At 54.6% G+C, this 12,920-nt stretch overlaps 5 protein-coding genes across 5 annotated transcripts; 2 read left to right on the forward strand and 3 right to left on the reverse strand.

The window, feature by feature from the left end:
- Positions 1 to 233: 233 nt before the first annotated feature.
- Positions 234 to 2,091, forward strand: J4E79_010356 (uncharacterized protein; the record flags this gene model as incomplete). The annotated part of the gene is made up of 4 exons (XM_049359195.1): positions 234 to 260; positions 307 to 644; positions 698 to 1,906; positions 1,956 to 2,091. The coding sequence occupies 4 exons, from the start codon at positions 234 to 236 to the stop codon at positions 2,089 to 2,091; spliced, it is 1,710 nt and encodes a 569-aa protein (XP_049206280.1).
- Positions 2,092 to 2,537: 446 nt separating this feature from the next.
- Positions 2,538 to 3,259, reverse strand: J4E79_010357 (uncharacterized protein; the record flags this gene model as incomplete). Its single annotated transcript, XM_049359196.1, is given in 2 exon segments — positions 2,538 to 2,549; positions 2,567 to 3,259. The coding sequence occupies 2 exon segments, from the start codon at positions 3,257 to 3,259 to the stop codon at positions 2,538 to 2,540; spliced, it is 705 nt and encodes a 234-aa protein (XP_049206281.1).
- Positions 3,260 to 3,721: 462 nt separating this feature from the next.
- J4E79_010358 (putative NRPS-like protein biosynthetic cluster) lies at positions 3,722 to 7,899 on the reverse strand (the record flags this gene model as incomplete). The annotated part of the gene is made up of 5 exons (XM_049359197.1): positions 3,722 to 5,471; positions 5,978 to 6,305; positions 6,365 to 7,071; positions 7,119 to 7,413; positions 7,461 to 7,899. 5 exons carry the CDS (start codon positions 7,897 to 7,899, stop codon positions 3,722 to 3,724), a joined length of 3,519 nt encoding a protein of 1,172 aa, XP_049206282.1.
- A 1,590-nt stretch (positions 7,900 to 9,489) lies between these two features.
- On the reverse strand, positions 9,490 to 10,873 carry J4E79_010359 (uncharacterized protein; the record flags this gene model as incomplete). The annotated part of the gene is made up of 2 exons (XM_049359198.1): positions 9,490 to 9,858; positions 9,914 to 10,873. The coding sequence occupies 2 exons, from the start codon at positions 10,871 to 10,873 to the stop codon at positions 9,490 to 9,492; spliced, it is 1,329 nt and encodes a 442-aa protein (XP_049206283.1).
- Positions 10,874 to 11,512: 639 nt separating this feature from the next.
- Positions 11,513 to 12,754, forward strand: J4E79_010360 (uncharacterized protein; the record flags this gene model as incomplete). Its single annotated transcript, XM_049359199.1, has 1 exon — positions 11,513 to 12,754. The coding sequence occupies one exon, from the start codon at positions 11,513 to 11,515 to the stop codon at positions 12,752 to 12,754; it is 1,242 nt and encodes a 413-aa protein (XP_049206284.1).
- Between the last annotated feature and the right edge of the window lie 166 nt (positions 12,755 to 12,920).

Genomic DNA, 12,920 nt, shown 5'->3' on the forward strand with positions numbered 1-12,920 from the left:
AGGTGCTCACGGTGCTATCCTGCCGACAGCTTCACGCGCTCTATGGCAAGCCACGTCTGACTTGCACTCCGGCTGGTTTTCGAAGTCGAATCGCAATAGCACCGACATTCCAGATTGAGTCAGAATAGGCCCGCGAAGTGCGCCTTTTCGTACAACACGCGATACAAGTACCTCGCTGCGTCCTTGGTCTGAGCACAACCATTACCTCTCACACATTAGTTGCGTTGATCACGATGGAGGTACACGACTTTAACGAAGATGTAAGTTTCCAAGACGGTTGATACCGCCCAGTGCTAAGCGATGCAGGAACGCCGGCAGCTCGAAGCCGAGCTCCACACAGAAATCCTTCCCGGCACGGAGGTCATGGCAGATGTAGGCTCACACCATTTCGTCAAAGGAGCGCACCGTCAAGTCCTCGTTCCGCAACCCAGCGATGATCCCAACGATCCTCTCAACTGGAGTACCGGTTGGAAGATGGCATGCATCATCGCGGCATCAATGGCCACGTTCACGCAAGGATTTGGTCCATTGGCTCTAGCACCAATGTTTCCGGCACTGATAGAAGCTTTCAACACCGATTTGGCCGGAGCAGTCCAATTCACCGGTGTTTGCATCTTGGTACTGGGATTTAGCAACTTCATCTGGTGAGTACCATCAGACCATGATACAGACGCCAAAGACTAATGGGTAATGGTAGGGTTCCAATCAGCACATCGTTCGGTCGTCGCCCGGTTTATCTCGCATCCCAACTCATCAACTTCGGTACCTCGATATGGCGCGCCAAGGCCAACTCCTACAATTCCTTCATGGGCGCGTGCATCCTCAATGGTATTGGTGCTGGGCCGGCTGAGACCATCATGCCCGAGATCATCGCCGACATATTCTTCTTGCACGACCGCGGAAAGTGGAACACTCTCTACTGGGTAGTCTACATGGGCTCGCTGATGGTCGGTCCCATCGTGTCTGGATCAATGACCGAGACGGTCGGCTGGCGCAGCTTCTGGTGGCTCAATACCGGCATCCTCGGCCTTTCATTCTTGATGGTGGTCTTCATGTTCCCAGAGACAAGGTTCAAGCGCGCGTTGCCCGAGCACTTGGGACAAAAGAAACCGAGTTCCCTAGAAGAGAAGACGCGAGCGACTACCCAAGAAGACATCAACCACTCCGACAGCGAGAAAGAGACAAATCCAATCCAGCACATCAGCACAGCTAACTCCGTCCTGCCAAACACGGCCGGCCTAGAGATGTCCGAGACAGCTCAGCGAGACCCCTTTCTTGGCCGCGGCAAACCTGGCAAATGGCAGTGGAGGATCTTCCAACCAAACGCCCACCCGTTCCGTTCCATCTTTCTCGACCTTTGGATTCCCTGGAAACTGTTCGCTTTCCCCATTGTTGAATTCGCCGCTTTCGTCGTCAGTTGGTCATGCTCCAGCTTTCTCACGATCAACCTCACACAAAGCCAAGTCCTCGCCCTACCGCCATACAACATGAAGCCAATGACTGTAGGCTTCACAAACTTTGCTATCATGATTGGGGCATTTATCGGACTCTTCACTGCTGGTCCGCTCAGCGATTGGGTGTCTGCAAGGAGCACCAGGAAGAACAACGGTATACGTGAGCCAGAGATGCGGTTGCCAGCTATGATACCATATGTCGTCATCATGTTTATCGGTAACATCGTCGTCGCGATAGGCTATGAGCGCAAGTGGCCTTGGGAAGCTATCATCGTCATTGGCTACACATGCGCTGGTATACAGGTTGCAGCGCTACCTGGTATCGTCAGTACATATGCCGTTGACTCCTACAAGCCCGTTGCAGGCTCGTTATTCGTCGCCATCACCGTCAACAAGAATCTTTGGGGCTACGGGTTTGGCAAATTCATCACGCCGTGGAGTGAAGAGGTTGGGTAAGTCTCGGAAATCTGATATCATGAAGGGCATTGCTGACTGTAGTAGATTTATCTCGCCCATTATGACGAACGCGGCTCTTGTTACGCTCTGGTGCTCGTTCGGTATTCTCTTTTGGTGGAAAGGCAAGACGTTCCGTCGCTGGAGCAAGAACAGCAGCGTCCACCGACTAGGCGCTTTGTAGTGCGCAGCGCACCTCTTTATCTGCAAGTCTTCCTGGCAGCACCTTCCCTACTCATAGCTCTTAGCCTGCAATCACCTGCAATCCTCAACCCTTACTCATCTTCCTTCTCCCTCGCTCTCTTACTCCCAGGTTGCGCACTCTTCTTCACATCATCAGCAATCCACTCCGACTCATCCGCCTTGCCCTCCAACTCCTCCCACCCATGCACCTCCATCTCCTCCAAAACCTCATTATTCTGCCTCAACCACTGCCAATGCAGAAGAACCTGCCACACCCTCTCCAGCAGCGCGATACCACTCAACCCCGCCACCTCTTCATCGGTCAACAGCAGATAATCGTCCAAAGCCGTAACATGATGTTTCATCCTCGCTATCACACCATGCGTCCCATACCCTCCCGCCGGCGCCGCAATCACCGTCGCAATGATATTAGGCAGCCGCGCCCTTCTATGCGGGAACCTGGCTGGGAAACTCACGGGTACCGGATCAGGCGCCGCCACCCCCGTCGGCGGCACCGACGCAACCGCAACAGGCATCTCGCGACCCGTCGCCCCATGCTCCATCTTCCACTCCCTCAACATATCATACCGCAGCACCAACCGCATTGCAAGCTGTTTCTTCCGATCATAAAGCCTAGCCATAAGCGCCCTATTCTGCACAATCCCCTCCGGCAGCAACGTCCGCGTGACCAGGAAAAGTGCCTCCTCGCACAGATACCGGAAACGACCAGCTGGGCGGTCTTCAAGCAAGCTGAACAGAGCAGGCCAGTCCGTCTTGTTATCCACAGGCCGGAGTAAAGTATCAATGAGCGGATGCAGTCCCTTCGTTCCAAGATTACTGTGAATACGGCTCCAGACTTGTATCGCATCCAAACCCGCCTCCAGCGTGCCTGCAAACGGATTCGGGATGGAGGGCGCGAAGTGGTAGTGTAAGGATAATTTCGCGGCTGCTGCTTCTTTCCGCGCGGACTTTCCAGGCGTGTCTTGTTCGAGCAAGGAGGGCGCATCGCTGACGGTGCTGTTGGCGCGTACGCCGCGCCCGCTTCGCGTGGGTGGCGGTGGGGGCGTGGGACGCGGTGTGTGGAATGAAGCTTGGGAGTCTGAGAGGATGCTTTGGGCGCGGTCGACGCGTTGGAAGCTGCGGCCGCGGGCGCGGTTTGGTGTTGCCATTTTGGGTGCGCGGACTGCAAGAGCGAGCGGGCGAGTGTGGAGGTGGTGATTGGGGATGGTAGGGTAAGATCCGTGTAGAGAGTTTTTGGGTATATAAAATGTTGTGTGTAAGTGATAGTGCGCGGTGTTATTGGTATGACGTGTGTGATTGTGGTAGATTGGTGGAGGTGAGCGTGAAAGAGCAGTGAAAGAGGATGTGATTTTTTCTGTCATGATGGTAAGAGGCAGGTGCATGTTTGCAAGGCAATTGGCGTGGCTTGCTGTCTTCTCCTAAGCCATTAAATCCTCCGCAAAGGTTTGACACAAAGAGCATTCTGCGTGACCTGTACTTGCGCTTATGTTTATATCAGTCTACATAGCAGACACCATAGCGCAACAACGTGGTGATACTTTCGAATAGATTCTTTGATTCGTAAAGTAACTTTACCGTACTTGCCACCCAAGACTACTCGCATCAAACACTCAGCCCTTGATAGCCTGCTGTTGCATTTTCTCACCACTCTCATTCGCCGGCCCGAGACCCATCTTCGCCGGCCCACAAAGCTGCACACCATCCTTACTAAACCTGCTTCCATGGACCGGGCAATCCCAACTCTTCTCCGTAGTATTCCAGCACACCACACCCTTCAAATGCGGGCACAACGCGGAGAATTTATGAACCTGGCCACCCTCATCTTTGTACACAGCGAGCGGGTTGGTGGGGTTGGTGTTGAGAACACCGCCCTCGCCAGGTACAAGGTCTTCGATGTCTTTGATATCCGACTGAGCGAAGCGCTTGTACTGGGCGTTGATCTGGAGGTCGTGGCTGATCATGCTGGTTGCTGACTTTGCGATCGAAGCGAGACGCTTGGGGTCGTAGGCGGCGATCCAGGAGTTGGGTTGCTCGGTGATGGAGTCTGCGATGAGCTTTCCGGCCAGGACGCCGTGGGTCAGTCCGTTGCCAGAATCGCCGGTGATGATGTAGATGTGCTTGTTTCCTTGGTTCTTGCCGATGAACGCCATGTGGTCCACTGGCTCGAAAACTTGACCGCTCCACTTGTAATCGATTGTGGTCGCTTGTGGGAAGCGGGCGCGGGTCCATTCTTCAAGTTCCTTGAAGGGCGCGACAGTGTCGGCTTGGCCAACTTTGTGGTCACCTCCACCCACGACCATGTAGTCATCCTTCTCGTCGCACTCGGTGAGACGTATGTACTTGTAGATTTCGGCCGAATCGTAGATTAGGGCGTCTTCGACTGAACCCTTGGGTACGCGAATAGCAATGCAGTAGGTGCGGAAGTACTCCTCCTCGGCGATAACAGAGAGCTTCTGAAGCGGAACACAGGTAGCCTCGACAGCATCGGCACACTTGATCGTGTTTCCGTCGGCTGTCTTGACGTAGACGTCCTTGTGGCCCATGCCCATGATCTCTACGCCTTTCTCCTGCACGTCGATGCATCGCGTGTTGGTGTAGCACGAGAAGTTGGACTGCTGCTTGAGGAAGTCGAGCACACCGACAACGTACTTGGTGGGATGGAACGTCGCCTGCTGCGGGTAGATGACCGCATCGCTTTGGTCAATGCTGCCCTCCCAACCCTTGAGCTTGAACCCTTCCTTGTATTCTGTGGGGATACCGAGCGCCTTCGCCTTGTCGCCGTCCTCGATGAGAGTCTTGATGTCGCTCGCATGGTCTTTTGAGTCTTTGGGGTATTGCGAGAAGTCGTAGCCGGGCAGATGGCGGTACTCGCACTCAATGCCCAGCTGCTTGGAGATCTCGCCGACGCGGTTGAGCGCCCAGGTGTGTGATTCGGCGGCCGCCTTTGCGCCCTTGTCCCCGTGCTTCTTCGCAATCGCAGTATAGCCGTCGTCTAGGTCGTTGGCGAGATGGCCGCTGGTACGTCCAGTTTCACCTGAGAGCACCTCTCGACCTTCGATCAAGACGACGTTCAGGCCACGAGTGACGAGCTCATAGGCAACTGAGACACCAGAGATGCCGGCGCCGACAATACAGACGTCCGTCTCGAGGTCCTTGTCAAGCTTGGGGAACTTGGGGATGCTCTTGTACGGCAGGTGGTGAATCCAGACAGGGTCCGTCTCTCCGCTCGTGTACATGAAGTGCTGTGGGCTCGACATCTTGGCCGTGGCTACTGGCGCATCGCCGCTCATGGTCGCCATGTTCGCTCGTTGTCCGGCGAAAGCGTATTTTGGTGCTTGCTGTAGGCGAGGCGCGAGTCTGCTATATGAAGCTAGACGTATGGAGGATAGTCGCGCGGTGTTTCGTAGGAGAGAGGTACGGAAGAGACGAGGGGCAGACAGCGACATGTCTTAACGGCAGGTGAAAGGAGCGCGTGTGCTGAACACGTGGAGGTACAAGGTGTTGTATATGCCTAAACAGTCAATTATCATGACGGGTTCATGTAATAGCTTGCGCATAATTGGCCGCGTGCATCGCGTGAGCCAAAACAAAGCATTGGCAATGGTGTAGCTTTGACGATGCCATGACGTCTATTGTGCGACTCCGAGGAGCGTCAAGTTGTGGAGGACAGAGACGACACCCAGCAGGGGAAAGAGTCTGAGCAAGAGGTATAAAATGATTCAGGAAGTCGCTAACGTGTATACAGCTGAAAAGAAGCAATTGCGCGAAGACAACGATGAAGTCGCGATAAGAACAATGATGTTTGCGCGAAACCGCAACACGCTAAATTTCATCCGCGGCACGTCAGCACGTGACATAGTGCTTACCTCCCCTCCGCGGGCTTCAACAAACCCTCCGCAACGTCCTTCAACACGAACTTCTTGATCTTACCGCTGCCCGTCAACGGCACCTCGGCATCGCAGTCCTCTCCCAGCCAGAAGATATGCACAGGCGCCTTATGCCTGCCCAGCACCTTTCGTACCCAGCCCTGCACCTCAGCCAAATCTGGTTTATCCGTGTTGGGCTCGTGTAGGAGGAAGGCAGCGGGCACTTCGACGTAGCGAGGGTGCGAGACGCCGACGACGATCGCGCGTGCGATGGATGGGTGTGCCACGAGACGTTCTTCGATTTCGAGAGGGTAGATGTTTTCGCCGCCTGGTATTTCGTTAGCATGAAGGCTTCAATGGTTGTGCTGACGGAAGGGCAACACATACCTCGGATAATGATATCCTTGAACCGACCGGTGATGGTGCAGTATCCATCCACATCTAAAACCGCCTCATCACCAGTGTGTAGCCAAGGCTCGCCATACTCGTCGCGAACGATGAGCTCTGCCGTCTTCTCGGCATTCTCCCAGTATCCGCGGCAGACCTGGTATCCAGCAACGCAGAGTTCGCCTCTGACGCCGATGGGTACGACGCGATCCTGATGGTCCACGATCTTGACGCGCGCATGTGGTAACACCGTGCCGACAGTAGTCAACCGCGCATGCAGAGAGTCAGTCGTGTGTGCGTTGAACACCGTCGGGCTAGCCTCGGTGAGCCCATATGAGGACGTGAAGTCCGACATATTGAGCTCGTTGACCATGCGCTCCATCAGCCACTTCGGTACCGGACTTCCCGCTACGATGCCTGTCCTCAGATCACTCGTCCAGCCTTCCGGCCGTGGCACGTCCATTATAGATTCCATCATAGCCGGTACACCGTGTAGGGCTGTGCACCGCTCCGCATCAATAGCGCGCATGCAAGCGACTGGATCGAATTGTTCGGCTGGGAAGACAATCTTCGCACCGTGTGTGAGGCAAGCGAGAAGACCGAGGGTGAGACCGAAGCAGTGGAAGAGAGGTGGTGGGCAGCAGAGGGTGTCGTTCGGTGTGAGGTCCATGCGGTCGCCGATGAAACGGGAGTTGTTGATGAGGTTGCTGGGTCAAGTCAGTACAGCACCAGGTGATACAGTGACTCAACTTACTGGTGTGTCAACATGGCAGCCTTCGGGTTGCCAGTACTACCGCTCGTGAACTGCAGGTTCGCGACATCGTAAGGACTTATTATGCCGTCGAAGATATCCAGAATATGCTCGGGAATGTATTGGGCTTCTTCGATGAGAGCAGAGTAGGAGATGAAGCTGTCGTGTTGACCGCGTATCAGGCACACAGTCTTGAGGTCTGGTAGTGTGGAGCTGATATCGGCTTGACTGAGCTTCTCAAGCAACGGCCCATTGTCGAATCGCGCGATCGTAGGTGTAGTAAACAGCATTCTGCATTCTACCATGGTCAGTCTTTCTTCGATATCATACGTCAAGTCAACTTACTGGTATGCTTCAGCGCATACTCCATCTCCGTCGCCGTATACGTATTGTTAAGGGTAACGCAAATACCCCCCACTCTCGCACACGCAAAGAAGAGCGCAATGTACTTCTCGCAGTTCCCGCTCATGATTCCTATTCTATCCCTCGGTCGCACTCCCTCTTTTAGTAGAGCTCTTGCGAGCAAACTCGACTCTTCCCATAGTTTCTTGTACGTCCACCGCGCACCTGTCCAGGGTATGACAACAGCCTCATTGTCTGGATAGCACTCGACTTGCCGCTGAAGTAGTTGCGAAAGTGTCAATTGGAGTAGTGGTGGATCCAATGGCCCTGCGACGATGGAGAGATTGGGATATGGAGGTAGGATGTAAGGGTCGATTTGAAGTAGTGTTTGGTTCAGACGCTGTAATGCGTCATTCCGCGAGTGGTCGTATATCTCCCCCATTTCGATGTGTGTATGTCGTTCCCTCGCAGGCAACCTGTCGAAGTATAGTAGTCGAATGCGGAAAGCGATCCGAATGCTACCTCAAACCTCAGAGTTCGCGACAGTGGGTATAAGTTGGCGACTAAGCTGATGGAAGGCGTAGAAAGAAAACGATAAAGAAGCAACAGTATACAACAACATCCAAAGGCAATCAATCACTCGACGATGAACCTTCGAAGTAGCAACTTCAGCCATAGCACCCAGCGATAGCAACGGCAACAATGACGGTGCCTCGCCGATGGCTCGGATCTAATCCCACAAACAAGGCATCCCCATCTCGCCCTCCAAACAGTCCGTCTCCGGAGCCCTCGAAACGACGCGCCTGTGGGCCATCAATCACTCTTCGATCGACTACCCACGCCATCGCCGGCACTCTCGCTCAGCCCTGCTCCTTCCGGACGCAACGCCGCAGGCCAGTCTAACAGCGGCACCATCAAGTGATGGGCAGAATTTTCCTTCCTCGCAGCAGGCAAAGATCGACGCTCGCAGTCGCATCATCGCCCCGTGGTGTAGTTCGTTCCTATTGCATGTTGGGACCGATGACAGCAAGCGGCGAAGCCACCATTGTCGGGGTAGTAGACCGACAGGGGTCGGGCGCTCGATCTTGATCTGATAAGATTAAACGGACCATCTATGGACGGCTGCTGCGACATCGGTGGGCCTTCCTCGTAAAGGCCGCGTGCATTGATGCAGAGCAGATTTTTTATCAGATCAAAAAGAATTTTTTATCAGATGGAATGTACGAGTAAGGCGTCAGTCCGGCATGGGGCGTTCTGCGCTGCATCAATGTGGAGAGTGTGGGAAGGATGCTCTAGCGCCTTGTATCCGGCCGGGCAATAACCTCCAGCGGATCAGATAATTTACTGGCCTGCCCCATCAGGCGCCCAGGTGTCATGCCGGTGCATCTGATAATTTTTCATCCACAAATCCACCATCGGGCGTAGCGATCTACCAGTTCGAGAAACGTATGCGACCAGGGCCTGTGCATGTCGCTGCAGTGCCGTTATTACGTGTTGCATCCACACCACCATCTCCACAAAGTGACCGTCATGCGAGCGCGCGTGCGAAATGCGGTCGAAGACATGCCGCCGTTCCACTCGCGGTCGCGCACTGGCTTGAGCGCTACGCGACCGACGGATCAGATAAAAAACATTGCGGCTAATTATCAGATCCGCGTGCTGCAGCGAGGAAGACCGGGGTGAAACCGCACTCATTGGGTGGCTAGGATGTGAGGTCATGTCATATGTGACGTGCGTGTCGTCGGTTAGCGTGGGATATACGAACGGCCGGATGAATGTAAATGTCGTACAACGGGTGTAAGTTTGGCTTGTGAAAAGCGATGCGGGAGCTGTCTAATGCACATCACAATGTTCGCGGCCGTCTCCAGGCGAAACCCGGGTTGCGGTATTTGGGCGGCGGAAGCTAGTTCCGACGTTGATCGGAAAGGGAAATGGCTCACGCTTTGAGTTGGAAGATGGACGTGTGATATTTACATTAATGGAAAGTCGGTATAGCTACGTGGTATCGAGAAAGGATGCGCATAATGCCAAATCACAGTTTCGCTTTCGCGCCTGCATCCAGGCTTGGGCGAACCTTTTTCTCGCCGTCCCATGTGAATGGACTCAGCGTGAAGAACTTCTCCCGGTTGACCATCATCAGCGCACTGCGCTTGTGGGGGAGGTCCATGAGCTTCTCAACGTGGAAGCCGTGGGCGAAGTCATATGCTAGCACAGTACTACTGGTGGCTGCGGGCTCTCCGACCAGGTTCCAGGTGCGCGGCTCATCGAGGAACATGTAGTGCATTAGGCCCGACCACCACGCAGACACGCGATATGGTCCTCGGAACCGCACGTCGCCGACGAGTGAGTGCCTGCCACGGTCGTAAAGCGAAGACTGGTAGTGAGCACCCATGTGATCTTCCTGTGACATGTGTTAGTCCATAGGTTGTACGAGATCGGAGATGATATTGACTTACCATCGCCCAATAAACTTCAAAGTACGCAAATAGTATGTCGTCGAAAGCCGCAAACATGGTGAGTACGTGGGGGTCCTCATGCAGCTTTCGGAGATATTCGCGGTGTTGATCCAGGGTACCGATTTCGTTCCATCCCGCAGCGACACGTGGGTCGTTTTGCCACTTGTTGAACAGGCGGAGATGCTCGTCATTGGTGTAGTCGAGAGCCACCATCGTGAAGTGCTCCTTCAGATGTGGAACCCATCGGCTATAGATGATCGAGCCCGGCTCGGGTTTTGGCTCACGAACTGGATGCTGCGTGTGCCGGGGGAGAGCGGGGAACTGTGTTGATGGCGCATTTTGAAACGGAAAAGGAGGATACCGCCTATCGATAGGCTTTCCTGCGGCGTCGAGGTGTGGTGCCCAGACTGGACGAGCACCGAATGGAGATGCCGCGCCCTGCCAAAATGTTCCTCGGAAGAGGAGATGGCCATCATGAGGCGCCGATGCGTTGGAAGCCTTGGGATGCGAATGGAAGAGACCAGTGGCGTATAGCTCTTGGGCTAGTGCTTGAGAGTCCTTCCCTGACAATAGCACGCGGAAGTTCTCAACTAGGGGATGCAGCGAGACCAACGCGTAGGCGACGAGCCAGAGCTGCGGGACAGATGGACGATCTTGGGTCCACGCAACTGTCACATATGGAGATCTTCGAGTGCGTGCCCAAGAACTGTTATCTCCCATCGGCGGTACAGCATCTTGGCTCAAAGTCGCAACGTCGCTGAACGTCACAGTCTCGTTATGTAGAGTTGCGGGTGGGGCGATCCCTTTGCCGGCATCGCTCTGTGACGAGAGCTGAACTTGATAGCTGGCAGATTGGCCTTTAGGTGCCACGTTCGCGACAGTATATGCCGTAAGGTATGGGTGAGGAAGCTTGAGAACGAGCGGTTCCTGCGCGGTATCCGGCTTAGCTTGCTGCGCCATGGCGATGAACAATGACTGAGAATGAAGAAGAAGAAGAAACTGAAAATACAGTCGAGCATGCGACAGCAATAGACGAGAAGCTATAACCCAGATGCTTGAAGTCTCTCAAGATCCTCAGGAATACGATGCGTGAATGTTTAACCGAGGTCGTTCCCAATATCCGGTATAGCTTAGGCCACTGCATTACGCAGGCTTAGGTGGATTTGTTACCCATTCTCCGGCAAGGAAAACAGGTCACAGGGTTATAGTCAAGAGGTGGCGTGAGGAAAGCTCCGATTTGGTGGCTGATCCACCCCATGTGGGCCGCAGTCTAGCTTCCACAAACCCATGCAGGTCGGCGTCAGTGGACGAAAATGCATCGCGCATTTTGTACCGGCGACGCTAACCATTGGTGACATCGTTGTTTCGAGCGTGGGCATCGATATACCTGATGATGGCCAGTGCGCAGGGCCTGCAAATTGTGCCTGAGATGTGCAGTCGTGTTATGTCGCTGTAGTACTATATCTCTTAGCGCTGAAACACCTTCGTGCTATACAAATCAAGAAAGCGACAATCGATACTTGCTGCAAATCGACCAAACAATCTTCCAAGATGACTTCGACTGAGAGGAGAGCAAGCGACGCAGCGACTGCCGCACCCATGGCGGATTCCTCGCCATACTACGACCTTGTCTGTGTCGGCTTTGGTGCAGCTCAACTCGCCACAGCCATCGCCAATCGCGAATCCAAGACGCCATCCAAAATGCTTTTCTTCGAGCAGAAGAAATCCTTCTCATGGGGATCGACATCCAACATCTCGAGAACGCGAATGGAGAGCCCCTTCATGTACGACTTGGCGACACTGCGCAACCCAAGGACTGCTTTCAGCTATGTCAACTATCTGCTCGCTCGTAAGCGTCTCATCGAGTTCTCAAACTCGGATCGTCTCAACCCTTTACGAGAAGAATTCGAAGACTACATGAGGTGGTCCGCCGAGCACTTCAAAGACGAAGTCCGCTATGGCAGCGAAGTCGTTGGTGTAGCGCCCGAGGTTGAGGCAGATGCTGTGCAAAGCTGGAAGGTGGCCGTCAAGGACAGCGCAGGCAAGACATACGTGGTGCGGGCGAGGAGTCTTGTCGCACCCTCCCCATCGAGAGCGAGCAGTCCGGCTGCGCAGCCATTACCGACTGTTGACTTCCTATCCGGGCAGCGGATCATCTCCATGGACGAGTACCCCAGCAGGCGTAACGAACTGCGCGGCGCCAATGAGCCACGACTCAACGTGTCTCTTGTTGGCTCAGGCGAAAAGACTGCCGAGGTGCTGGACGATCTCCTGACGTGCTCGCGTCTGGGAAACATTACCGTTGTGACAGAGGACGAATCGCTGGCTCCTCTGACGGTTCTCGACGATACGAAGCCGTCGCAACCCCAACTTTGCTCCATCTGGGCCAAACCGACTAGCGCGCAGCCAGCCTCCGTCACGGAAGCATCAGAGCTCATCCAGACGATTTACATGCGCGCGTACGAGAAGCTAGTCCAGTCCAGGGGCGAGTTCAGACTGCGCGTCATCATTGGGAAGGACGCTGCTGCCGCGTGCTCACAGTCCGACTTCATCATCAGGGATACGGCAGCAAGTCCGCTTTCGAACACAGCGTTGTTCCAGGGCATTGATTCGCTCATCCTGGGCTGTCGGCCAAAGGGAGAGAGCCTGGAGGAAGTGCAGTTCAAGCGTGGCGCCGTCGCGGAGGGCTGCCGGCTGTGGCTGGTGTCCTCGAAGTCAGAGGGCGGACGTGCATTGGCCAAGGACATTGCCTTGATGGCTGGCGAGATCGTGCGCAAGGCAGCGACAGGGTCATCTGAAGTACGGGATGGCGCCGGACTACAGGTCCAGGCTAGGATATAGAACGGGATGATGGTGCGCAGCTGTGGGTTCTGGGTTCCAAGGTTTAGGCGCTAGATGGTGCAAAATTTTATCTAATCTGATGCAACTTGAGCACAGACCCAATGCAAGTGACTCGGTGACACGTCCTGAAGCCTCCACACATGAACCACACCGGCCCACACCACTT

This window comes from Alternaria viburni (assembly GCF_023758015.1).
Source record: "Alternaria viburni strain BMP 2772 chromosome Unknown scaffold_30, whole genome shotgun sequence".
Lineage (NCBI taxonomy): Eukaryota > Fungi > Ascomycota > Dothideomycetes > Pleosporales > Pleosporaceae > Alternaria > Alternaria viburni.